Consider the following 27,812-nt stretch of genomic DNA (forward strand, 5'->3'; position numbering starts at 1 on the left):
TTAATGAGTGGATGATTGATGGATTGAACTTCTTGCTTTTAGAGGCAAGGGACAAAAAAGTAGATGAAGCTGCTTTATGCACTCTTCTTGCATGGCTTGTATTAATACTGTTTACTGTTTGAAAACATTTTATAATTCTTTGTTATTATTAAGGCAACTATCTTTTTTTTTCACTGATTTTATATGCCATAAAGTGGCATCACCAGCCCACTAAGCACCACCCTCCCCCAAATATCTTCTGTAGTATCAAGTTAAAGAATGCTTTTTTTGGCACTGTTATTTTTAAGAGTCTTTGACTTCACCTCTTAACGTTTCACTCTAGTTCTAAAAGGGGAAGGGGAGTTGTGAGCAAGCAAAAATGTCGAAGGAATGTACTTAAATTTGCACAATTTGTAATATATGTATTTAGCAGTTTATAAAGAAAGGAGTAAGTGGGGACACAGATTTAACATAATCCAGCGAGACACTACTACAAAGTGAAATACCTGAACTGGAGCCGATACAGTGTAGCTGTAGTTAAAGGACACCATGAAAACAGGGAAAAATAAAGTCATCTGTAAACAAATCCTCACATGCATCAGCTGAGAATTTAGTTTCGTTTTTTTTTTCTTTTTTTGGCTTTTCAAGTACTTGGCTGAGCGATCTTGTCCTGCTAACTGGTTAATCGTATGCCTGCACAGGCATATGAATTTATACAGTTCTGAGGCTGGGCAACACAGATTATGTGTTAACAAATGATCCGTTTCATGACGATGTGAAAATTGCCTCTGCTACCACTGTTGTTATGAAAGTAAGTTGTTTCTATCCATTTTAGATATACAGTCATATGCAAAGGTTTGGGTGCCCCTGGTGAAATTACATGATTTGTTGACTTTATAAGTGGAAATCTTCTACAGAGAACACACTTCTTCACATTTAATGCACAAATACTGTTTGATTGTTCAATTTACATATTGGCAAAAATAAAGACAATAAAATGTGGCCTTAGCAAGTTATGGCACAGTTTATATTTTATTTTTTTATTTTATTCCTAAATTATTCCTAAACTCAACAAATGAATGGGAATTGTGCACAAATTTGCAGAAATATGTCATATTTAAGTTTGTTCTCTGTAGAGGGCCTTGTTTTCACCTAAGACAATCAACAAAAGATATAATTTGACTAAGTGTTCTAAATTTTGTACACTGTGGATTCTTCTTATTTTTTCAATTTTAATATACAACAGTACACAAATTTGCCCTGGATAAAAGGCAGATGTGTAAATTTCACATCAGCAGTATATAGTTTAAACAACTGGATAATCAGAACCCTCCCACACACACATTCACGCCTAAAGATTAAAGGTTAGAAAAATGTTACCTTTTGAACCATTTGTTTTTAACACATTTAATATAATGCACAGTTTCTGATTCTGGAAGTTACCAGTGTGAGGGAATAGTTGACTACACCAGCTCATCTTAGTTATAGACTATGGAAAAACTAGTGTCTGTATCATGGTATGCATGGTCTTCTACAGCATTTATTAAATTTTTTTCTTAACTGGTTCATTGTGTCACCCAGCCCTGGTCTCCTCAATACATTTTCATTTAAAATGTCCTTGATTTGACTTCTACCTTTTTGGATTTCCATGAATAGGAAATGCAATAAAAACAAGTATTCAGCAAAAATGAAAAAAAAAAAAGTTCTTCTTACATATCTTGAACATGCTCTGAGATGGGAATTTGTTCAGAGCTATATTAAATGTCTAAAAGTTTATAAATACATGCTCATCCAGCATATCTTCTGAAATGAAGGGTATTAGAATTTGTCTTACATTTGCTGCCGTAACAGCCTCTACTCTTTTATAAAGGCTTCACCCTAGATGTTGGAACATTGTTGTGTGGATTTGATTGCACTCAGCCATAAGAGTATAAGTTAGTGAGGTCGACATCTTATCCTGCTGATGTTGGTTGATAAGTTTTGGATCATTGAATCCCAATAGTATTGGATGGAGCTCCGTCACTCTAGAAAATGCAGTTCCACTGCTCTACAAGCCCAGTGCTAAGGGGCTTTATGCCTCTCTAGCCAACACTTGGCATTGGTCGTGGTGACTTTAAGCTTGGCTGGCTGCTTGCAACTGAATGCCTGTGTCAGCAATGAGTGCACTATATAGTAGGTGAATTCACTAATTAGTAGGGTTTTCTACAAACTTTTGGAAATACAGTGTAGTGATCTCAACATCAAAAGCTGTCACCATATCCTGTTTTTACAGTTTCTGACAATTCATAAACATGCAATAGGTTTATTCAGCTAACTTATTTATGTTGCCAGTCACAGATTGCCTTTTAAGCCATATGCAATAAGCTAATAATTGTAGGACATTTATTCATATTCTACCATTGGCAGCCTTTCAAATAAAGTGCTTTGATGCATATAATTTTTTATTGCCTTTTTTATTGTAGCAGTCCATCAGCACTTGACCTTTTTTGCAGAGTCGTGTATTTTAAAGTCTGCTTAAACAGGACATTTAAAAAGCCGAGTTTCATTAAAGCCCCTCTATCCTGAATATACAGTATTTAAATCTTCACATTCACTTGGGGCCTGTACCTTTCTACATTTCTTTTTGTTCATATAAAAGGCTCATAATAATGGGCCATCAGCCAGTTTGGCTGTAAGGGAATCAGAATCGGCCATAAAAATTCATATGTGCATCTTTACTACTATATTATATTGTGTAGTTATATAATTGTTTAGTGTAATTATGTTTCCTTGGTATCCATATATTTTTTGTTATTTCTTGAACAACTATTACTTTTACCCCACCCTTTTAAAGATGTCATGACAATTATCAATGGATATTAGTATCAGGTCAATATCAGCAGAAAAGGCTGGATTGGTTATCAGAGGAAAAAAAAACAATACAATTTAGTCCTGTAACAGTAGTTCTCAAACTGGTCCTCAGGGACCCCCAAATGGTCCACATTTTTGTTTGTTCCCAATTCCCAACACAGCAATAAAGAAAAAACATGAACTGCATTATATGATGTGATGATGTTAGCTGAGTGTTTCTTCCTCTGTGGTAGTAGAGTAATTGAATAGTTTGAGTAGACTGAGCCTACTAGATGCTCATCTTACTAGTTTTTAAAGAAAAAACATCAGATCAATATCTGACAACAAAGGTTTCAATAATGATGTTTAAAAAAGTGATATCTCTAATAGTTCAGTGTAAATCTAGTCTGTAACAGTCATGCCACTAGTCAAGAAAAATGTATCTGAAAAGTTTCAGAGTGGACTATTACTGAATTTGAAAACATCAGTTCTTAAAGTACTCGACACTGTAAGTAGTAATATGAGTACATATATTTAACATGGAGGATTTCGTGATTCAGTTTTCCCTTGGCATGATGGAGAGAATGTTCATGTTCTCTCAGTAAGTCAGAACTTCTTGTTGTACCACTTCCAGTAGGATCTGAAGTTGTAGGCTGCAGTAGTCTGAAGGATACGAGAAAAAGTGTAAGTAAATGTGCTGTTTTTGATATTTCAAAATGAACTATTCTATAGGCTTATGTAAGCAACAGTAACAGTGGGATCATTAGGCAAACCTTCTAATACCAATGCGTTCTCTTTGATCTAAGAGATGGCTTTGTTTGAAGATGTACTGTTTTTCAGTTAGACTGAGCTCATGCTTTGCTCACTGTTAACTAACTGCTGACATGTCATGTTCACACACTTGCAGAAGAGGAAGTGAACAGAGCTTGTTGCTGGCTGTTGTGTCTCACACTTTTACACATTCACCAAGTGGTATGTGGCAGTTAACGCACATCCACCTTCCTAATGAGATATGGTATTGCTATTACCAATATCCAATGATGTCCAGTACACACAACAGAGTGTTAAATATGGGCTTCCAAGTAACCATAATGGTACATGGCCTTTAACCACAAAAATGTGTAAACCACAAAAAGGTGGAACAGTATGTCAAAAGCTAATAAAACAGAAAGCAGTGGTTAGTAAATTCTGTTTGACCTGTATTAAATTGAAAATAGGTTTTAACCTATGAACTTCATTGATTTTTTTAAAAAATATATCCTTATTTCAATTTGCTTGGAAGCTGATGAATGGTTTTGCCATTGTGCTGTTATACAAGTTTTCAGCTGCGCAATGATATGTGGCCTTTGTTGTCATATTTTGCTCTTCATAATGTGCCATGTGTTTTCAGCGGCAGACAGGTAAGCCAGTCTTTTATCTGCACTTTCTGATTACGCAGCCCTGCTGTTATAACACATGCAGAATGTGGCTTGGTGTTATCACATTGAAATAAACAAGGACATCCCTGAAAAAAAGATGTCATCTAGAAGGCAGCATATGTTGCTCCAAAATGTGTATATAGATACATTGCATTAATAGTGCCTTCACACCACCTTACCATCCCCAACTTTATGCTGGGAACAATCTGGATTGTTCATTTCGTCTTTGTCTCAGAGAACATGACCTACATTATTTTCTCAAACAATCTGACAGGTTGACATGTTAGACCACAATACATGCATACATTAGTCCATTTCAGATGAAGTCAAGCCCAGAGGAATCAGCAGCATTTCTGGACATTGTTGACATATGGCTTCCACTGTCCACAGTACAGTCTTAACTTACATTTGTGGATACACACAGAGATTTCTCAGAATTCTCTGATTCTTTTGATGACATGCACTGTAGAGGGTGAAATACCTAAAATCCTTGCAATCACTTGATGAACGTTGTTGCTGAAGCATTTTTTGGCAAAGTGGCGAGGCTGTGACACATACTTGCTCATAAAGAACTAAGCCTTTCCTGGATACTCCTTTTATACCCAAGTATGATTGCATCTCCTGTTTTTTAACATTTCACAAACAAGTTGAAGATAAAACAAGTTGATGAGACATTAAATATATTGTCTTTGTACTGCTTTAGTTTAAATACATGTCAAAGTGGATTTCCAAATCACTGTTTTCGGTTTGCATTTCTCACACTGTCCCACCTTTTTTAGAATTGAGGTTTTTATAAACTTGCATTTGTTATGCTCTATGTATACAAATACTGTGCTATACAGTCGTCAGAGGCTTCAGGAGACCTTATATAGCAGAGAGTGGACTAGAGATTTTTTCATGAATAGCAGTTGGGCTCAGCAATAACACAAATTTGGTTGAGAAAGTAAGGGCTCAACTCACTGAAGGCTTTTTTCCACTGGGCTGGTATATATGAGCGTTTTACTGCCAGGTAGTACACTGGTACTCCAGAAAGTGTTAGAGCACAACTGCCGCCTGTGTTCCATGGGTCTGAATACAGAGACATACCCACGATGCAGAAACACACCACTGTGAAGACCACAATCACAGCTAAAGGAACCTGGATTTAGGAAAAAAAAAAACAGTGTTAATTTCAAATCAGAATAATGTTTGGCTTCTCATGAAGTATTTAGCAACAGATGTGTTGTCCTAGCACCAAAACACCGAAGGAAATAGAAATGAATGAGAAATCTTTATAAACTAGTGATACGGGGCAATTTTACATAAAAAAACTAAAATAACAATTAAAAACATGGAAACAGGAAATAGCAAGACCTTAAATGGCCTTGGATAGTCTGGGAATCGATAGCGGTGGATAAGAAGCCCCAGAGTCGCCAAGGCAATGAAGAACCAGCGTGAGAAGGAGGCGAAGTTGATCAACTGAAAGATCTCTCCTCTTGCTACCATGACAAGCACCAGAGGGTACTGTGAACAACATGAATAGATACAATGTATAGACAAGATATATAGATATGAAATCTAAGGATACATATGATATTATATCTTTAATGTACTTCTAGCAACATACAAAAAGGCTTTAACTAGAAATTAGCATCAACCAAATTCTCTACAAATACAAGACTGGATTAAAGGCATGCAGTAGGCTTTTATTATGGGAAAAAAAAAAAAACTGCTATCTAAAACTCCCAAAAGATATGACCCATACTGAGCAGTTGCTGCTAACATACAGTCAAATACTCAAATACTTTAAATAGTTCTATTCAGCAAAAAGGATGTATGTCAGGATTTATGATCCTGTATTCTATGCATTTTCAACCTTGATAATTCTGATAAAAAGAATGCATTTTGGCGATGTTGAGATAAATAAGCTTCCCATCATTCTTAAAGACTTATATGTATTACAAAGAAGCATCTACTCCAGTAGATGATGTTAATGGCAATGGCTAAATGTCCTTTCCACATAACATTTAAAATAATAGAGACAGACTGGGTGGGTAACAGACATCAAACACTGCTATGAGTAAAAACATGGGTGGACAGACAGATAAGTAGAAAATTAAACATATCTACATTCTCAAGTAAGCATATGAGCATGCAACAAAATACTGTATATTCATGGTACTTTTACAGTATTTTTCTTAAACATACAAAAACACAAACTAAATATGAAATTACTGTACATTACCAGCAATAGCACAGCTGGCAGGGGTGTCTTTCTCTGTAAGTGGATCATGGAAAAGAGAGCTGGCCAGTGTCCCTCTCTGGCTCCCACAAACAGCATCCTATATCCACACCCATACATATATATGCACACACACACACACACACACACACACCATTTTTCCTCTTGATGTAAATTGGGTGGTCCAAATTTTGGGTTATGCTTCAGTAAGCATTCCCCTGACCAATCACAAGGCTCTTGCCCTGCCCACACAAAACACTTTCAGAGTCAGAGAAACTTCAAGAGCTAAAGCTAACCCAGCATAACCAAAAGCTAGCAAGCTAGGCCAGCTGTCTGTAGCTGCCTGTCATCCATTCATTTGTTAATCATACACGAAAACTGGGCCTCATTCACCAATATCTTTTTCTTAAATTTGTTCTTGAGAAAGGTCCTATGAAAGGTCTACATCAGATTCATGATGTGTTCTTAAAGTGCAAAACTGCTCGCACCTTTGTGTTCTTGAGTGTGTGTAGATTCTGTTCTCACCTAAGAACAAATCCCAAATAAGAAAACATTGGTGAATGTAAGAATCTTCGAGAAAACTCAGAGAGGAGATGGACAGAGAGCTGTCAATCAAGCTGTTCATCAACGACGCCCACACAGTTCACAGATGGGTCTGATCAGCAGTTTTCAAGTTGTGTATTATCATATTTATATTTTACATTTTTCATTCAAGCATTGCTGGATGTGTAATATAACACTCAAGTTTAGAATCATGTAAACATGTTTAATATTCAACTCTGTGTGCCCCAAGACTTTAAAGTCATCACATTTCTTTGAATTACAAATGACACACTGATTGTTCCAGCAAGCATTTTTATTGCAAACCATTATATTGTTAGGAAATTTTCAAAATCAAAATGTATTATTTGTCAGCAGATCTTAAAACTGAAAAATGCTGCTTGCATAAGTTTTCAACCGTATCAGACTGCACCTTGTGCTGCAGTAACAGCTTTATGTCTGAACACTGTTTGGGAGTGATTCACCCAATCCTCCTGGCTTGCCAAATTCTAAACTCCTATATTATAACTCAAAAAAATAATACTTAATTTTGTTTTTTCAATGTTGTTTTTAATCAGGGCGGCACAGTGGCGCAGTGGGTAGCGCTGTTGCCTCACAGCAAGAATGGCCTGGGTTCGATTCCCGGCTGGGCGACCAGGGCCGTTTCTGTGTGGAGTTTGCCTGTTCTCCCCGTGTCTGCGTGGGTTTCCTCCAGGTACTCCGGTTTCCTCCCACAGTCCAAAAACATGCAGTCAGGCTGATTGGACTTGCTAAATTGCTCCTGGGTGTGAATGTATGTGTATGTCTGTCTGCCCTGCGATGGACTGGCGACCTGTCCAGGGTGTATCCTGCCTTCCGCCCAATGACAGCTGGGATAGGCTCCAGCACCCCACCACGACCCAGAAGGATAAGCGGTTTAGATGATGTATGTATGTTTTTAATCAATAATAACTTATTATTGAAACTTAAGATATAGTTTTCATCTTTTGTAACTGTGTATTCCATACCTAGGTACTCCAAAGAATCCTCCATTAAGGGCCCCAAGGCAGGACAGAGAAACCAGTATTGGCACCCCTGAGGCCACGCCCTGCAAAGCTCGGCTGGCAAAGGTCTGTATACAGTCAAAAAGGAATAAAAGAGAACTGGCCTATGCACATTCAAATAATGGTATTTTTGGAAATGTTTAAGTCCCATTAATACTGACCACAGCCACTGCCTCAGACCTCAGCAGCTCATCTCCGGTCATCATAGTGTAGTATGCCACGTTAACCAGCACATAACACACGGTAACCGTGATCATGGATAAAACGATTGCCAGTGGAATATTTCTGACAGGTACAAGAATCTGAACTTAGACACATTTTACAACAGTACAAGTATCAAAGTTTCTAAATAATTAAATCCTGTAGATGCAAATAAAGTAATTTTTGGTGGTTTGATGTGAGTAGTGGTGATAGGAACCGTACATCTGGATCGTTTGTTGTTTCTGAAAGCTACCTTACAGAAAGTTATTACACGAAGTGTTTATGAATCTGTTGCCTGAGACATTGTTGAACAAAAGTCTTAAGATAAGCTTTTGGCCAAAAATATTTCAATACATTCATGGCAGAGAGGTACATGCAAAATAGTCCCCAAAGGAAGCTTTTTGTCAGACTTACAACTCTTTTACCATTATCAACGTTACATGGAGTATCTCATTCTTTCATTTTGGATAGTAAATAAAATTCGCACTGTAGACATTGTGACACCAGGTTCCTATCACTACTGAAAAGAAAATCTAGTCTATAAGTTCCACATCAAAGCACTCTCAATGACTTTTGTTTCTCAATGATTAAATTGCGCAGAAAATTTGAAACTTGAATTCCCCTAATGCAGTAAGGTTGCTTTAGTTGTATGATTAGATTTCCTTTTTAGTTTTACATACCTATTTGGATTAATAACTTCCTCTGTCACATAGTTTAAAGTAAACCTGAAAGCAAAGACAGTAGTGTACCATAAGTAACAGTGCACAGTGACACATTTTTGTTGTTTTGAATCTGCTCTGGTTTATTGGATTTGAAATCAGAAAAAAAAACAATGACTGAGGTTAAAATGCAAAACATCAGTTTTAATTTAAATTTTAAGGCATAATAGTGTTTGGGACATAGGGCTACACAGGTGTTAGGTGTGTTTAATTGCTTCATTAGGGCAGGTACAAAATTCTAGGCTTGGTCAGCTTTGGAGTCTGCTTTTGCTGTTTTCAACAAGAGGACTAGAGTTGTGCCAATAGAAGTCAAGGAAACCATCAAGTCTGAGAAACAAAAATAAAACAGTAAGTGACATCGGCCACACCTTAGGATTACCAAAATCAAGATGTAAGATTATTAAGAAGCAAGAGAAAACTAGCTTAGTAACCAAAAACAGACTGGTAAGACAAGGAAGATCTCCACAGCTGATGACAGAAGAATTCTCACCATAATGAATTAATAATGATAATAAAGTTCCTAAAGTTCTTAAAAGAGCCTGAAGAGGAAAATGTCTTGTGGACAGATGAGACCAAGATTAACTTGTATCATTGCGAGAGCAAGAGCAAAGTGTCAAGATGAAAAAGAACTGACCAGAATCCAAAGCATTCCACATCATCTGTAAAACACTTACTGTCCACTCTATTAGACATTCCTACCTTGTCAGTCCACCTTGTAGATGTAAAGTCAGAGACGACAGCTCATCTGCTGCTGCACAGTTTGTGTTGGTCAACTTTAGTCCTTCATCATTGGTCACAGGATGCTGCCCATATTTTTGGCTGCATATTTTTGGTTGGTGGACTATTCTCAGTCCAGCAGTGACACTAAGGTGTTTAAAAACTCCAGCTGCTGTGTCTGATCCACTTGTACCACCACAACACACACTAACACACCACCACCACATCAGTGTTACTGCAGTGCTGAGGATGATCCACCACCCAAATGGTATCTGCTCTGTGAGCGTCCAACGGGGTCCTGACCACTGAGGAACAGGGTAAAAGGGGGCTAACAAAGTTATATATATATATATATATATATATATATATATATATATATATATATATAGTAAGTGGAACTGATAAAATGGACAATGAGTGTAGAAACAAGGAGGTGGTCATAATGTTAGGCCTCATCGGTGTATACTGGCAAAACAAGACAGCGTTTTTCAAAAAAACTAAAAAAAACTAAAAACTGGACAATTCTTGACTGGCCAGGTCAGTCACCTGATACGAATCCCCTTAGCATGCGTTTCATATGCTGAAGAAAAAACTTAAGGGGACTAGACGCTGAAACAAGCAGGAGCTAAAGATGGCTGCAGTACAAGCATGGCAGAGTATCACCAGAGAAGATACACAACATCTGGTGATGTCCATGAATTACAGACTTCGAGCAGGCATTGCATGCAAAGGATATGCAACAACGTAGTAAACATTACTGTTTAATTGATTACTGCACACACCACTCAAATTTGCACATCTGACATATTTGCATCTGGAGTCTTACTGTTGTCTCTCAACATGAGGACAAAAAAGGGAATTTGGTAATAGTGAATGATCTGAATGATCACAAAGGACCACGGTAGCCACTAGTGGCTGACTGAAAGATGCGTTCATAAATAAAGAAAGCTCGATAACCAAGATACAGGCATAGTTTTGTCAAACAATGAAGAGAAGAATCCACCAGTATGACCTGAGATGGATACCATGTTACAACTTGCTACAAATACATGAAAAAGTCTGTTGTGTTCTGGAACAAAGTCTTAAGACAATAAGACAATGAATAACCCTGTATCCTGAATATGTTACTGTGTATCAAAAGAGCTGTGATTCCTGTACTGTTCACCCGAAATAATCACCCTCGATTTAAAGATGCCTTTGTGCTCTTTGACCTCACTATCATTGTTTAATTTCAAATCCAATGAACTTGGGTACAGAAATGGTGTCACTATCCAGTTCCACACAGACTGCACTGTAAGGCTGTTTTTGTCAGTTAATGAAAAAAAGAGAAAAAAGTGGTGATAGGAACCAGGAGTGTGCAATGCAATATACAGCCATTTACTTACTATGCAGAGATATAGTTACTAAACAAACACCATGCATATACCTCTTCATGCCACATGTATTCTACAAAAACTGTTGTGAAGGATGTCAAGCATCAGGGAACATATCTGGAGCCCTTTGATATAAAAACTTTCTATGAAGTAGCATTTAGAGACATTCTGGTTCCTATCACCACCACTGTGAACAGTTTGGACTCACTTTTTTCTGACTAAGTTTCTCTAGAATTAGTACTTCTCATCAAAACGTTCTGACTTTGTTTACATGTTCATGGTTTGATCCTGCCAATGATTTTGAAAAATAAGTGGAATTCCCCTTTAATACTCACCATCCACCATAGGCATAGAGACCTGAGTAGAAGGCCAAAGGAAGCTTGGTCAGGGTGAAAGACTCTGTGTCCATGTCAAAAGCATTCTGGAAGTTTTCTGTTTGTCCTGATGCGAGAGAGAAAAGACAATGAACCACAAACTCACTCTAATCTGACGATCGTGGTTAAGGAAATTAATAATAAAGTATACTCTTTAGTTTCCTCTTTAGAACCTCCCACCAATGTGACTTGTACAGAACAGCTTTACAGATCTTTAACAACTCTGCTTACCAGCTCCATCAAGCAAAATTTGTTCTAAACATTATAACCTGATCAAACTACTGTGTGTCAATAAACATTAAATCAAAGGCTGTTCTTGAATAAGTTAAGCACAATGTTTAATACTTCTTTTGTGAAATAAGTGTCTTATTTCACATTTATAGACACTAGGGCCTGACCGATACAAAAATGTTATGGCCGATACCGATATTGGTTTTAAAGAGCTAAAAATTCAGATAACTGTTAAAAAATAACAAATGTAATTCTATGTGGTCAAAAATGAAAGATAGTAATTGTAATGGTTTTAGTTAAACCATCCTTTACTGACTGATGTGACTAATTTGTTAACTGCACATGTCACTTCGTAATTGTCACATCCTGTAAACCAAAATAAACAGCACAAAGGACAGTACTTCCCAGCATTTTTTTTTTCTTTGGTGATTTTTTTTTGGTGTTTTTTCTCCTCTATGTATCATCGATTCTCTTCATGGAAAGTGTTTTTATATTTTATGTCATGTTAAAGAGGATTGGTATACAAGCATGAAATTGTAAAATTGTAAAGAGAGTGATTTTTCTTACTTCAGATGTGTCTGTTTAGACACTAACAATTTAGACAATTCAGAATTTGTTTATCTGCATAATCGCTATTGTTGTGTAGCTCAGGGGCATCTACAGAGCTTTGGTGCTTTAAAGTGAAAAGAGTTTGGCTTTCTATTGTAACAGTATTGTATTCCACATTTCCTACCTTGGGCAAGGGCCATGATGCCCGGGACGATGATTAGAGCCAGAGCAAAGATTTTAATGAAGGTCAGAGTGACTTGAGTACGAGAGGCCAAAGACACACTCCAGCAATTCACTGCCACGACAAATGCTAGAATATACATAAACAGAAGATTTACTTTAGAGTACTATAGGGTAGAGGTGGGTGATATGGTGAAAACATTGTCATGATACTTCATAATAAGATCAGTTAAATAAGTTGGATCAAACAAAACAGCATCTGTAGTGCCACATATAATAAATATTCTACAACTACAATAATTTTGTTCAATATTTTACAAACTGCACCACACTAAATCTAATTAAACAGGAGTTATTATGCTCACTTTGTAAAGAAACGTAGTTAGTCAGCGTTCTTTAAGTACTGACAATATCCTTGATATGCTCAAAAAAACATTGTGACATAATTGAACTGTGCATTAACATTTGCAGAAAAAAATATATTTTTCATAATAGTTTGCTGCAGAGGTTGCGCTGACTTCTTTTTGCTTCAAAAGTTAACAAATTATGTATTTTGATTACTTTTGCATACAACCACATATCCAATATCCAACTTTTATATGCAACATGCAACTTAGCCTCTGGTCCTGGAGGGACAGATTCTTGCACAGTTTGGTGATTTTCAGGCTCAAACACACCAGATTCAACTCAGCAGCTGACTTCCAGTTTTATTCAGTGTGATGGAGAACAGAATTCACTAAACTGTGCAAGAATCCAGCCCTAAATTTAAACTTGTGTGCAGCAAGCATACTGATTGTAGATCCACATTAATTTCTATGGGTGCATTAAGACATTCACATAATCAAACAAACATCAATCGTTTTCGTAATGCAGGCCAATCTTTTACTGTATAAAGCATTCAGGAATGTGTTTTCAATAAAATGCAAGCCACACTGCCATAGCAATGTGTTCCTATGGAATTTTGCCTTCAATGAGAAGCCCTTGTATGTACTTCAAAAAGGATTTAGTTACTGAAATCCACTCACTAACTCCAAGGATGCTGACTAGTTTGACCAGTGCTGGAGGAGCTGGGCATGGCATGTAAAGTGGTTCTACAACATAGCGCCCAAAAGCCAGTGACACATAAGAGGCCACTGCCGGCCTACAACACAGAAAAGTGTTTGTCAAGAAATGCCAGTAAATCATTACACGTTAAGTTGAACGAACTGAAGTTTGCAACAGACTGTTCACACTGAATAGATGCACTGTATACACAAACCTACTACATGAAAGTTTTTTCTTCAGTGTACTGGAATTCAGAACACACTAACCTGATGAAAATGAACTCAGCCCACAGTCTCAGGAAAGCAGGAAGGGGGCCAAGGGTCTCAAGTAAGTATGTGTAATGACCACCAGACTTTTTAAAGCTGGTACCTAACTCAGCATAGCACAGGGCACCTGAGCAGAGCAACAGACACAACACACATAGAAATTATAACGTATACAGCAGCATTCAAAAGTCTTAGGAAGCCATGAAAGTTGTTTAAAACTGTTTGTAAGGGTGTTTTGCAGATACAAAACACTATATAACAGTAGAATAAGGGATGCACAATCAAAATCAACCAGGATTGGACTTAGAAATTTGCTCCAAAAAGCAATCTGCCAATTTATGATTTTTATTTTGGGCAATCTGTTTTGAAACTTTACAACATGAGTTACACTTAGATAACATAATATGGGTAAGTGCACTTTTGCTGCATTCACCAAATACATAATTCTGCATGACTCATTGTGCTAAATAGCCACCTGCCCCTTACACCACGTTCCAAATTATTATGCAAATGATATTTTTCTCTGATTTTCCTAAATGGTCGATGCAAATGACAGTCAGTATAATTTTAAAGTCATCAACCATTAGAGTATAAATCAAATTTTATTGAACAAACCTCCCAATGATAACAGTATTTTTTCAAAAATAAAAAAAAAAACTCAAAATGCACTGTTCCAAATTATTATGCACAACAGTTTCAAAACATTTTATAGGTTGTAAAGAACTGAAAATGGTCATTTGTTGAATTTGCAGCATTAAGAGGTTACATTTACTGAAATCAAAAACATCTTAAAAGGCCAAGCTACATGTTAACATAGGACCCCTTCTTTGATATCACCTTCACAATTCTTGCATCCATTGAACTTCTGAGTTTTTGTAGAGTTTCTGCTTCAATTTCTTTGCAGGATGTCAGAATAGCCTCCCAGAGCTGCTGTTTTGATGTGAACTGCCTCCCACCCTCATAGATCTTTTGCTTGAGGATACTCCAAAGGTTCTCAATAGGGTTGAGGTCAGGGGAGGATGGTGGCCACACCATGAGTTTCTCTCCTTTTATGCCCATAGCAGCCAATGACAGAGGTATTCTTTGCAGCATGATGGTGCATTGTCATGCATGAAGATGATTTTGCTATGGAAGAAATGGTTTTTCATTTTGTACCATGGAAGAAAGTGGTCAGTCAGAAACTCTATATACTTTGCCGAGGTCATTTTCACACCTTCAGGGACCCTAAAGGGGCCTACCAGCAGTAGGTTTATGCACCAGCAGCTTCAAATACCTGTTTGCTGCTTTGTACTGGCATTTTAGCAGCTGCTCTCTTAATCCTATGAATTTGTCTGGCAGAAACCTTCCTCATTATAGCCTTATCTGCACAAACCTGTCTGAATCAGCCACAAATCTCTTCACAGTACGATGATTACACTTAAGTTTTCGTGAAATACCTGTTTTCATACCTTGTCCAAGGCATTGCACTATTTGACGCTTTTCGGCAGCAGAGGGATCCTTTTTCTTTCCTATATTGCTTGAAACCTGTTGCCTGCTTAATAATGTGGAACATCCTTCTTAAGTAGTTTTCCTTTAATTAGGCTAACCTGGCAAACTAATTATCACAGGTGTCTGAGATTGATTTCAGTGATCCAAAGTGCCCTGAGACACAATACCATCCATGAGTTTAACTGAAAAACAAATGACACTTTATGACACTTAAATCTAATTTGCATAATAATTTGAAACATGGTGTACTTTAGATGTAGCACTTTGATTCATGTTATATAAATAGGCAACAGATCTTTCATTTATTAATATAAAATGCCAGTCTAGCCCATTAAAGAGCAAATAATGCTATGCATGTAATGACTCGCTGTCTAATAGAAATCATGCGCTAGTGTGTTTCAAGTGTGAATTTACTCCACACAGTGTGAGCAACTTGGCTGTAATGAAATTGGAATAACAATCAATAACAAAAAAAATCATGATGAATGCATCTCTAATTAGAATAAATACAAATAAACATAAATACAGTAAAATGTAACCAGAATGTCTTGTTTTCAAAAATGTTGTTAATACAATTAGACAACCAGAAAGAGAAGTAACACAGGTTTGGTTCCTGACTTCTTGCTGCACTCCAGTCATCATATGGGTTTGTAAAATTTCATCAGCAGCACATCTGATTTAATTTAATGATGATGACAATTGATTGATGAGCCAAAGCAGGTGTTGGGTGGTAACTGTAAATGCTAAACTTCTTCCAGGACAGATTTGTTAATGGTTAAGGCAACACACTCACACATAAAATCACAATAGATTTTTTATTTGTATTTATTCTAATGTTAGTGTTTTTTGAACAAATATGCACTTACTGCCTTGAAAAATAGCTTTACATGTCATTTTCTACGTACTACATATCTGCAAATACACACTAACTCTTGATCAAGTTTAACTTTTGTGTACAAACTGAGGTACTGAAATGCTGTAGTTCTGTTCGAAGTTCGAAATTGTTTACAGTATGCTGTAAAATGGATGAATTTTGCTTTTAAAAGCATTGCAAATTGCTTCCTTTTTTACACTGTACCATGTTGGTAACAGCTGAAAACAAAAAATTGCTATTTACTGATTAGAAATCCCATCAATCCAGTGATCTACACAGCTTTAAAGATTACCAGTGAGCATCTTTAGAGGTTAAAATAATATACTTCATATATGGATTATAGTATCTACTTACATATATGACCTTATAATATGAAGGTAACACAGTATCAGATGATATTTAAGTTTGCATAAATAAAACTAATGAGACCATGCTTCCTCAGCATGGCTACTCGATGCTAAAAGAATGTTATATAAACCTAGCACAGCTTATTCTGATTGGACTGTTTTGTTCTGTTTCCTTTTCTTAAAATTTCAGCACACAAAAAATAGATTTCCAAAAAGGAAACTTGGTGTTTATTTAGTTTTTATGTATTTTTAACTGTTATTTTGAACAATCTGAAGCACCAAACAAAACACATAAACTGCAATGAAAATGACAGGTCCTGGATACCAAAGTGCACAAAATAGAGCAGAAGAAAAAAACTGATTGGCAACACAGCTATTTTATGGAATAGGTTATTTTCATGGACCTAATGCTGGCTATCGGTGCCACTAAAACTGAAAATCAATATCTCAGTGTAACATGAATGGAGCACAGACTGTCCAGCACTACATAAAAAAATATCTTAAAAAAAAACCCCACATACCAAAGGTGGAGAGGACTCCGCAGAGTGCCCACACCAGCAAGGACAGTCCCACGTTGCCCGAGTTCATCAGCACACCTTTGGGAGCAATGAAGATGCCACTGCCCACCACTGAGCCGATGATGAAGGAGACAGCGGGCAGCAGAGTGATCCTCCGCCTGAGATGAACTCCTTCATCTTTCCCTTTATCCCCCACTCTTTCAGCCACTGTCTCTTGTTGAGATGTCCCCATACCTCAAGTCTGGCAAAACCGCTGGAGGTCAACTTGTTTACTTGTAGAGAAAAAAAAGACAAAGCTCCCTATTCTTTTCTTATTTACACTGCATTAGTTACATCTGAATTTAAAGAACAAGTAAGTAACAGGACTACTCACCAGAACAGTTAGGTAACGCAACTATTCACCAGAGTACTGCAGGCTGTGCACTCTCTCACATGGTCGTGTTGACTGTGTCCTGTTCCCCCCTCTGGCAGGCTCATTTCATTCAGGCACAGTAACCGTGGAAACTGAGGCACCCTGCTTAGATTTCAGGCAAGGAACAAAGCCAGCAGTCTTTCCCAACTTCATCAGCATGAGCAATTAAAGCTTTTTAGAGGGGCAAAGGCCGCTGCACTGCTCTGTGCGTATGTGTGTGTAGACCCTGCTTGAATGTGTGCATAGCATGACACAGGAATCCAACATGGGTAGAATCCCCTCAGCCCCCAACTGTAACTCCTCACCTTGCTGATACAGCGGCAAAGCAGATGTTCTCTCCCAGCAACAGGAATACACCACTCTCACATATTTAATGTTTATAGCTTACCTGAAATGATCCGATATGATGCTTGTTTGGTGTCTGAAGTTTGCTTCTTTTGTTTAACACCGGAGCTAATGTAACTTGTTTTGTTTAACACAAGGCTAATGTAGGTAAGAAGTAATGGAAGCTTATAGTTGACCAGTTAGCACTGAGCAAACTGCTGCAAACTGGTGAGCTGTTAAGTAATCTCACTTTTTTTTTTTGCTTATGTAGTTCCTGACAATGTATGCATACCGAGATCTATAAAAAAAATAAAAAAATACAATAAATTCTATAGCTAAAAAGAGTAGTAGCCATCAAGGCTGATTTTTGTATGTACTTTTGTTCATTCTTTAATAGACAAAACTATCCTACAAAGTCAAATCACATCAACTCAATTCAGCTTGAGATTACTTAATGTCTCCATGCAGTGTGTGATGATTTAGGAATGCATTTGCACATTGCTAATTGGTCAAGTCCAGCATCAGAGGCTCATTTAGTAGGGTAAACCCACTACTTTTTATACATGCTTTTATTACACGCTTCTGGAGTGGCAGGTGTTAAAAAACATCTTCGCTCCTACTGCTCGCCACACCTGATTTCAAAGGCTATACTGAAGAGGTTTGCATGCTTCACTCTGTACTGTTTACATTTTAGGGATGTGCTGTCTGTTGCAGGAATATAAAATAACAGATTTCTAAAATGTCAAGACATTTGGTGATTTGCTCTAAATATGGCTTCTCTGTTGATTCTCTTCTGAATGTGTGGCTCTTTTTGACAGATCTACCATTTTCCTTACGTCTTTCGTGCTACATTAACACACTAAACCCCAAAAACCCTCCCTTCTAACCCATGGTTTTTGAATGCTACACTCATGATTTACTTCTGATGTGGTGTAAACTTCAATTTACGGGACAACTGCTTGTTAGCTACATTAGCCTCATAGCTGTAGTACAAAACTATGAATAACTCTAAACTTCAGACACTAAACATCTGGAGTAAGGGGGGAAATTGTGTAAATCAGATTTTTCATTGAACTTGTGGCCATTTTATCCAAACGAGCGCTGGATATTCTGCACAATCACTGGGTGTTCTGAATGCACACATCACTGATGGATGACTGAAAGATCATGTCATGACTTTGTAGCTAATAGCTGTAGCCGCTACAGTTTCATGAACTGTAGCTAGTAGCTGTAGCGCCTACAATTTTTTGTGTAGCTATAGCGATCATTTTCGCTACAGGCTTCAGGCAATCCATGCAAAATCGTCGTTGACTGGGCTAGTGGCGATTGTGCAATCCTGATTGACTGAGCTACGGACAGTTCGAGCAAACGACCACGCGCTGACCCCACCCGCTAATCACCCCTTACTAGTAGGCTTGGCTCAGGGGTCGGCAACCGAAATGTTAGGTAGAGCCATTTTGTCTTTTCAACAAAAATGAGACCCCCTTGGGAGCCACAACATTTTGTGTCCGTTTTACCACCATGGCTGTAGATATGTCTCAGTATGTGCTGATGTACTAGTAAAGGTTACAAATATAATATAAACCAAAACGCAGACTTACTTTGCTCCGCTTTAACCTTTAGTTCAGCTGTAGCCGCTTTTCTCGCACCTCAGTCAGGAAACTTTTCCACAGAATTGTTTCTTGTAAAAGGTCTCTCAACGTTCAACTTTTCATGAGGCCGTAGTTAGCTTCTCATTCGCCAGCTCTTCGTTCGAATTGTCCCGTTCCACCCTAAAAAGTGCCTGAGGCGCCAGAATGCAACTGCTGCACCATTTAAGGTGGAACGAGACAATTCCAACAAGAAGCTGGCGAAAACGCTTTGGCGTTTCGTTAGGCGAGACTGATATCTGTCCAGCAGTCTCTTCTGCGTTAAAAGTTGGTGAATTAGCAGTTATGAGTTAACTCCAGCATTTAAGACAATTTATTGTGAAAACTGTGTGTTATGACGATTTTACAGCAAAGAAGGATTATGTTATTTTACCTAAAAATCTAGTTCTGCTGTGGAGCCACAACAGCTCTGCAGCAGTGGAGAGATTATTCGGCTGCGCAGGCCTGAATCTCACCCCAAACAGAGCCAGCTGGGTCACTGATGAGAATTTTGAGGCTAAAGTGTTGCTGAAGTTTGACAAAGGACTCTGAATGTCATGTCTGTATGTATCTTGCTGAAATGTTTAAATTGGAGCAGTGTTATTTCAACTGTTGACAATGCTTTGCACAAAATTGTTTGGTTTGTATACAGTTATTTTTGTTGATTTTTGTCTCACTCCAGCTGTGATCAAAGGTCCCAAATCTGAAATCTGTGTTCTGCGGTTGTTCCTATATCTAGAGAATATCAGAGTAAAGTCTAGATTCTGAAAAGGTAGGAAGTTTTCATTTAGGCTTGAGATCATAGAGACTGTTCCCTCCAAAAGTGTTGTAATACAGGAGCTTTTAAAGGTATGGATCACTTGCCATATTAACAATTTTTGTTATTTTAAATGCAATAATAACTTAAACTGTGTAGATGTGAACAGATGTTTTATTTTAGGAATTCTTTGAACAAGAAGTTATTAAATAATAAATAAGATACAACTTGACCTGTTTACATTCATTTTTATGTCAAAATATCTGCTTCGAGATTTGATCACCACTTTTGAAATTCTAATGCTAGGTATTCATCATTTTATTATAAAATAGTTCTCTATGTTATCTAAATCATTTTAGTAACATATTCTACTTCTCTGTTCCTCATTTTGGAACATCTCAGATTTCTTTACTTATTTACAGCTTCCTAGTGTCTTACTAATTGTTTGAAAGTTGTAAAATTGCACAGGGCTTACATACTAGAATCATTTTACCCTAAATTGGTTTTGCATTATTTAAACTTTGATTCCATACTAGAACAGAGATTCCAAACTTTTAAACAGAATTGTCTTAAAATTTAACACAAAAAGTGCCAGAAAAACATAAACTTCAAGATATACTCACAAATAAAATGAAAATGCTTTTTTTACCTTATATTTCTGATTTAATCTTTAATCTTAAGTTCTTTTGGTAACCACTAAACATTCAAGTCAGCAATTATTTAAGTAAGTAGTTAACTAGCCAAATAAAATAAATAAATAAATAAATAAATAAATAAAAAGAAATTAAAAAAATTACTTACATCTGGAAAGAAAGAAAGAACAGACTTTAGCACAGGAGAGAATAGCAGTCAGCTTGAAGTACAAAAACCCAGTGGATAAAAAAAAAATCCTGACATCTGCATGAGATGTTTTTCTGGAACATCCCCTCCTGTTTGTTTAGCTTCTGTGTTTAGACAGCTGTAAATGAATGACAAAGAATTTTCAACATTGAAAGAAAGCTTAACATTAACAGTTCAACTTAAAATGTTCCCAACATCAATGATAAAGTTAAGTATTATATGAATGTGTAACTCTTTGAGCAGTACATGCTCTATGTTTTCAGTAAGTCCTGGGACCATTTTAGTTTTCTGATAATTTTTAAATTCACAATGCATAATAGAAGGAAGACTTTTATCATTTTGTAATGCTTATGTACCAAACATGGCCTCTTTGCTATTTGGTTCTATAATTATGTATTGTGCCGCTGCATCCTTTGTTATTTCAAAACTGAAAACAATATAAAAGTATAGCTAATGGTCAATCAAAAGTTCAGTTCAACAAATAAATGGAGTGCATGGTTTTAAATCCAAAATTCAGTAAGTTGTCTAACCACAACTGCTGAATGTTAAACAGCACTGCTAACCACGAGAGAAGAGCTGGTTAGCATTAACTTAGCTAGTATGCTACCAGTTCTGCTCACCACAGAACAGGGTTGATTCTGACTAACAAGCTTATTAAACCTGTTCTGTGGTGCTGGATCTGTAACTAGCCTCCTAGTTAGGCTAATGCCAGCTGGTTCCTCTCTCCTACTAGCTATCTAGTAGCCTGTAGATCCAAACACTATGATATAGGTTTTATTCCAACTAACTGGAGCCCTGCTGTTACAAGTGTAGACGATAAAAACTCATGTCTAAAGGAGCAAAGGGAACCATTGCTCTACAGTGGAAAAGAGGCCATTCCCAACTCCTGTCCTGTAGTCCAGCGGTTCTCAACTCCATTGCTGGAGAGTGTATGAGAAGCAGTGAGAAAGGGCAGAAAGAAAGTAGTTCTTATTCTTCTTATTTACTTGCTACAATCATCATTATTTAGTACGGTCACATTAATAAAATATATTCAGTTTACTGCTGAAAGAAAAAACTAACATCAGTATTTCTCAAAAGAAATAACAGAATCACAAGTATCAATACTTCTGTATTGATGCTTCAGAATCGATTCATCCACTCCTAGTTCCAACTATTCCCTGTCTCTATACACACCTAACCCAGCTCATGAAGGGCTTGATAATTAGCTTATGAACTGGGTCAGGTGTGTTGTGGTACAGGCAGGGGGTCCAAAGGAATGCACAGTATGAAACTCAAGTTAAATTGGTGATCTATATCACATGCATGCATTCATTTGTGATTATAGATAATGGATTATATGTTAGATATAGATAATTCATTTGTGGTTATAGGTTATAGATCATAGCTAATAGTTAGCAAATGCTCCTGCACTTCTAACTGATGTCACTAACTTTTGTGGAAATAAGGCTAAAAATAACTCTATTATAACAAAACCAGCTACTTTAGTGTTACCTTCTGCTGTCACTGCCACTTGACAAAGCTTGTTGGTTTGCAAGGGATATTCTAGTCAGGTTTCATGATGCACCTGCATCTGATACTCACTGATACACAATAGATCTTTCCCATCTGTTCACAGGTGACAAACTCTACAAGCTTAACATTACCTGCACTCATGCTAATTCAGTACAGACTCAGCTTAATATTACTGTTTACTCCCTTATAAGCTCATTTACGCTACCAAAATATCCTAATTATTCTTTTAATGCTGGTCACATTTTCTAAGGACGTTTGCCAGCTGGTGCAGCTGCCATTTGAGATGGAAGAGGAAAATTTTTAAAAAGAAGCTGTTAAATGAGAGGCTGACTTCAGCCTCCTTGGGAGTTGAAAAACATGAAAAAGAGATGAGGAGGTTGTCGCATTTTGTAGTTGGCGCCGTGCTTTTATGCCCATATTAGGAACTCCGGGTCTAAGCACAATTTCTCTATGGCCAGATTGAATAGGGTTTTCAGAACCCGATACGTTTTGTCCTGTGAACATTCTTCTCTCAAATAACATATATGAATCCTCTGAATTACGAGGTCATTAATGAGTTGTAATATATGAATATTGCTACATGTAAGATAATGCTACTGCGCACAGAATTTGTGTCAGCAGCCTGGCAGCCTCCTTAAGCACACTTTGTCAGTGTATTAGCGTCTTTCCACGTACAGACTGAGGACAGATGAAACGTAGTCAGAACAAAAGAAAAGTTTTTCTGCAGTCATGTGTTCTTTATCTGATAGTCACTGAAACACCATAGACCCTCTGTACATAGCTTGATTCTAAAAGCTCTACAAACTTACCTGCGCTCAAGCTAATTACAGACACAGCTTGTAACATTTTCTAAGGACAGTTTTCCAGCTTCTTTTTGTGCTTTTTCCGTTCCACCTTAAATGGTGCAGCAGTTGAACTGCCAGCAATCTGCCAGCATGCCAGCAATCTGCTGCCCAAAACCCATTTCCTGCGGAAAAAGGAAATATACAGGTAAGTTTTCTTTGCTTTTTTAGTGCAATACATCCTTAGCGATACTTTTCTAAAATTAAAGGATAGTTCTGGGCGAGTGATTAGAAGCTACTGTAACTTTTCGTTTTTAGCCGTTGAGCTCCATTTACATACATACATCATCTAAACCGCTTATCCTTCTGGGTCGCGGTGGGGTGCTGGAGCCTATCCCAGCTGTCATTGGGCGGAAGGCAGGATACGCCCTGGACAGGTGGCCAGTCCATCGCAGGGCAATAGCAACAAGCAACAAGTTTTGCTGCATACAGAGTCAATGCAGACTGCTATGTCGTAGAATAGTAAGCAGCGGTGTATGTAGGCTACATTATACTTTTGTATTACTATTTACAAAACGGACAGTTCGAGCAAACTACCACGCGCTGACCCCACCCGCTAATCACCCCTTACTAGTAGGCTTGGCTCAGGGGTCGGCAACCGAAATGTTAGGTAGAGCCATTTTGTCTTTTCAACAAAAATGAGACCCCCTTGGGAGCCACAACATTTTGTGTCCGTTTTACCACCATGGCTGTAGATATGTCTCAGTATGTGCTGATGTACTAGTAAAGGTTACAAATATAATATAAACCAAAACGCAGACTTACTTTGCTCCGCTTTAACCTTTAGTTCAGCTGTAGCCGCTTTTCTCGCACCTCAGTCAGGAAACTTTTCCACAGAATTGTTTCTTGTAAAAGGTCTCTCAACGTTCAACTTTTCATGAGGCCGTAGTTAGCTTCTCATTCGCCAGCTCTTCGTTCGAATTGTCCCGTTCCACCCTAAAAAGTGCCTGAGGCGCCAGAATGCAACTGCTGCACCATTTAAGGTGGAACGAGACAATTCCAACAAGAAGCTGGCGAAAACGCTTTGGCGTTTCGTTAGGCGAGACTGATATCTGTCCAGCAGTCTCTTCTGCGTTAAAAGTTGGTGAATTAGCAGTTATGAGTTAACTCCAGCATTTAAGACAATTTATTGTGAAAACTGTGTGTTATGACGATTTTACAGCAAAGAAGGATTATGTTATTTTACCTAAAAATCTAGTTCTGCTGTGGAGCCACAACAGCTCTGCAGCAGTGGAGAGATTATTCGGCTGCGCAGGCCTGAATCTCACCCCAAACAGAGCCAGCTGGGTCACGGATGAGAATTTTGAGGCTAAAGTGTTGCTGAAGTTTAACAAAGGACTCTGAATGTCATGTCTGTATGTATCTTGCTGAAATGTTTAAATTGGAGCAGTGTTATTTCAACTGTTGACAATGCTTTGCACAAAATTGTTTGGTTTGTATACAGTTATTTTTGTTGATTTTTGTCTCACTCCAGCTGTGATCAAAGGTCCCAAATCTGAAATCTGTGTTCTGCGGTTGTTCCTATATCTAGAGAATATCAGAGTAAAGTCTAGATTCTGAAAAGGTGGGAAGTTTTCATTTAGGCTTGAGATCATAGAGACTGTTCCCTCCAAAAGTGTTGTAATACAGGAGCTTTTAAAGGTATGGATCACTTGCCATATTAACAATTTTTGTTATTTTAAATGCAATAATAACTTAAACTGTGTAGATGTGAACAGATGTTTTATTTTAGGAATTCTTTGAACAAGAAGTTATTAAATAATAAATAAGATACAACTTGACCTGTTTACATTCATTTTTATGTCAAAATATCTGCTTCGAGATTTGATCACCACTTTTGAAATTCTAATGCTAGGTATTCATCATTTTATTATAAAATAGTTCTCTATGTTATCTAAATCATTTTAGTAACATATTCTACTTCTCTGTTCCTCATTTTGGAACATCTCAGATTTCTTTACTTATTTACAGCTTCCTAGTGTCTTAGTAATTGTTTGAAAGTTGTAAAATTGCACAGGGCTTACATACTAGAATCATTTTACCCTAAATTGGTTTTGCATTATTTAAACCTTTGATTCCATACTAGAACAGAGATTCCAAACTTTTAAACAGAAGTGTCTTAAAATTTAACACAAAAAGTGCCAGAAAAACATAAACTTCAAGATATACTCACAAATAAAATGAAAATGCTTTTTTTACCTTATATTTCTGATTTAATCTTTAATCTTAAGTTCTTTTGGTAACCACTAAACATTCAAGTCAGCAATTATTTAAGTAAGTAGTTAACTAGCCAAATAAAATAAATAAATAAATAAATAAATAAAAAGAAATTAAAAAAATTACTTACATCTGGAAAGAAAGAAAGAACAGACTTTAGCACAGGAGAGAATAGCAGTCAGCTTGAAGTACAAAAACACAAACTTTTTACCCAGTTGATAAAAAAAAAAAATCCTGACATCTGCATGAGATGTTTTGCTGGAACATCCCCTCCTGTGTTTAGACAGCTGTAAATGAATGACAAAGAATTTTCAACATTCAAAGAAAGCTTAACATTAACAGTTCAACTTAAAATGTTCCCAACATCAATGATAAAGTTAAGTATTATATGAATGTGTAACTCTTTGAGCAGTACATGCTCTATGTTTTCAGTAGGTCCTGGGACCATTTTAGTTTTCTGATAATTTTTAAATTCACAATGCATAATAGGAGGAAGACTTTTATCATTTTGTAACGCTTATGTACCAAACATGGCCTCTTTGCTATTTGGTTCTACAATTATGTATTGTGCCGCTGCATCCTTTGTTATTTCAAAACTGAAAACAATATAAAAGTATAGCTAATGGTCAATCAAAAGTTCAGTTCAACAAACAAATGGAGTGCATGGTTTTAAATCCAAAATTCAGTAAGTTGTCTAACCACAACTGCTGAATGTTAAACAGCACTGCTAACCACGAGAGAAGAGCTGGTTAGCATTAACTTAGCTAGTATGCTACCAGTTCTGCTCACCACAGAACAGGGTTGATTCTGACTAACAAGCTTATTAAACCTGTTCTGTGGTGCTGGATCTGTAACTAGCCTCCTAGTTAGGCTAATGCCAGCTGGTTCCTCTCTCCTACTAGCTATCTAGTAGCCTGTAGATCCAAACACTATGATATAGGTTTTATTCCAACTAACTGGAGCCCTGCTGTTACAAGTGTAGATGATAAAAATCATGTCTAAAGGAGCAAAGGGAACCATTGCTCTACAGTGGAAAAGAGGCCATTCCCAACTCCTGTCCTGTAGTCCAGCGGTTCTCAACTCCATTGCTGGAGAGTGTATGAGAAGCAGTGAGAAAGGGCAGAAAGAAAGTAGTTCTTATTCTTCTTATTTACTTGCTACAATCATCATTATTTAGTACGATCACATTAATAAAATATATTCAGTTTACTGCTGAAAGAAAAAACTAACACCAGCTGCGCACAGAATTTGTGTCAGCAGCCTGGCAGCCTCCTTAAGCACACTTTGTCAGTGTATTAGCGTCTTTCCACGTACAGACTGAGGACAGATGAAACGTAGTCAGAACATAAGAAACGTTTTTCTGCAGTCATGTGTTCTTTATCTGATAGTCACTGAAACACCATAGACCCTCTGTACATAGCTTGATTCTAAAAGCTCTACAAACTTACCTGCGCTCAAGCTAATTACAGACACAGCTTGTAACATTTTCTAAGGACAGTTTTCCAGCTTCTTTTTGTGCTTTTTCCGTTCCACCTTAAATGGTGCAGCAGTTGAACTGCCAGCAATCTGCCAGCATGCCAGCATGCCAGCAATCTGCTGCCCAAAACCCATTTCCTGCGGAAAAAGGAAATATACAGGTAAGTTTTCTTTGCTTTTTTAGTGCAATACATCCTTAGCGATACTTTTCTAAAATTAAAGGATAGTTCTGGGCGAGTGATTAGAAGCTACTGTAACTTTTCGTTTTTAGCCGTTGAGCTCCATTTACATACATACATACATACATCATCTAAACCGCTTATCTTTCTGGGTCGCGGTGGGGTGCTGGAGCCTATCCCAGCTGTCATTGGGCGGAAGGCAGGATACACCCTGGACAGGTCGCCAGTCCATCGCAGGGCAATAGCAATAGCAACAAGCAACAAGTTTTGCTGCATACAGAGTCAATGCAGACTGCTATGTCGTAGAATAGTAAGCAGCGGTGTATGTAGGCTACATTATACTTTTGTATTACTATTTACGAGTCACTGTACTTTAGAAGAACATCTGGGGTATTTCCATTCTGTAAAACAGCGATTTATTGTGTTGTTGATCAAGACGAAGGTGATGTTTTGCAAGTTCTTCAAATCGATATATGTCAAGTAAAAGCGGATGACCTCCGCTTTCGAGCAAAAGACTTTGAGCACGCGCTCCCGTGAGGGGGTGCATCTCGCGACAGGGGTGCCGAATTCGGCACAACACCGGCTCTGGCACAACTCGTCAGAACACCGCCAAAGACCGTCTGGGTTTCGTGTGAGCAGTAGCATTAGCTACCTTGTAGTAATATTAGTGTTAAGGCTCTTTAACGACCTTGTAATTCGAATGATCCAGTG

The 27,812-nt window shown here is 37.5% G+C and overlaps 1 protein-coding gene across 4 annotated transcripts; it reads right to left on the reverse strand.

The window, feature by feature from the left end:
• Positions 1-2,413: 2,413 nt before the first annotated feature.
• si:ch73-352p4.8 (cystine/glutamate transporter) lies at positions 2,414-27,091 on the reverse strand. 4 transcript variants are annotated; one of them, XM_036577146.1, is made up of 16 exons: positions 25,577-25,731; positions 23,197-23,354; positions 20,834-20,990; positions 17,285-17,425; positions 16,915-17,183; positions 13,685-13,811; positions 13,400-13,515; positions 12,379-12,504; positions 11,376-11,481; positions 8,912-8,956; positions 8,192-8,315; positions 7,995-8,098; positions 6,451-6,547; positions 5,580-5,729; positions 5,187-5,364; positions 2,414-3,471 (listed from the first exon to the last, which is right to left on the reverse strand). In XM_036577146.1, the coding sequence occupies exons 5-16, from the start codon at positions 17,141-17,143 to the stop codon at positions 3,407-3,409; spliced, it is 1,467 nt and encodes a 488-aa protein (XP_036433039.1). In that variant the 5' UTR covers positions 17,144-17,183; positions 17,285-17,425; positions 20,834-20,990; positions 23,197-23,354; positions 25,577-25,731; the 3' UTR covers positions 2,414-3,406. The 4 variants fall into 4 exon arrangements, with proteins under 4 accessions (XP_036433039.1, XP_036433037.1, XP_036433040.1 ...); XM_036577144.1 differs by having other exon boundaries at positions 17,285-17,428; XM_036577147.1 differs by lacking the exons at positions 23,197-23,354; positions 25,577-25,731 and adding an exon at positions 26,895-27,091.
• Positions 27,092-27,812: the final 721 nt, after the last annotated feature.

Source organism: Colossoma macropomum, unplaced genomic scaffold (genome assembly GCF_904425465.1).
Source record: "Colossoma macropomum unplaced genomic scaffold, Colossoma_macropomum, whole genome shotgun sequence".
Lineage (NCBI taxonomy): Eukaryota > Metazoa > Chordata > Actinopteri > Characiformes > Serrasalmidae > Colossoma > Colossoma macropomum.

Bases quoted from the DNA above. Each gene is read 5' to 3' on its own strand.
- si:ch73-352p4.8 (XM_036577147.1), bottom strand. From the start codon at position 17,143: ATGGGGACATCTCAACAAGAGACAGTGGCTGAAAGAGTGGGGGATAAA. The intron at 13,516-13,684 runs GTTAGTGTGTTC...TCTGTGTTGTAG, and splicing joins GCTGAGTTCATTTTCATCAG to GCCGGCAGTGGCCTCTTATG. The intron at 11,482-12,378 runs GTAGGAAATGTG...CTCTCGCATCAG, and splicing joins CATCATGGCCCTTGCCCAAG to GACAAACAGAAAACTTCCAG.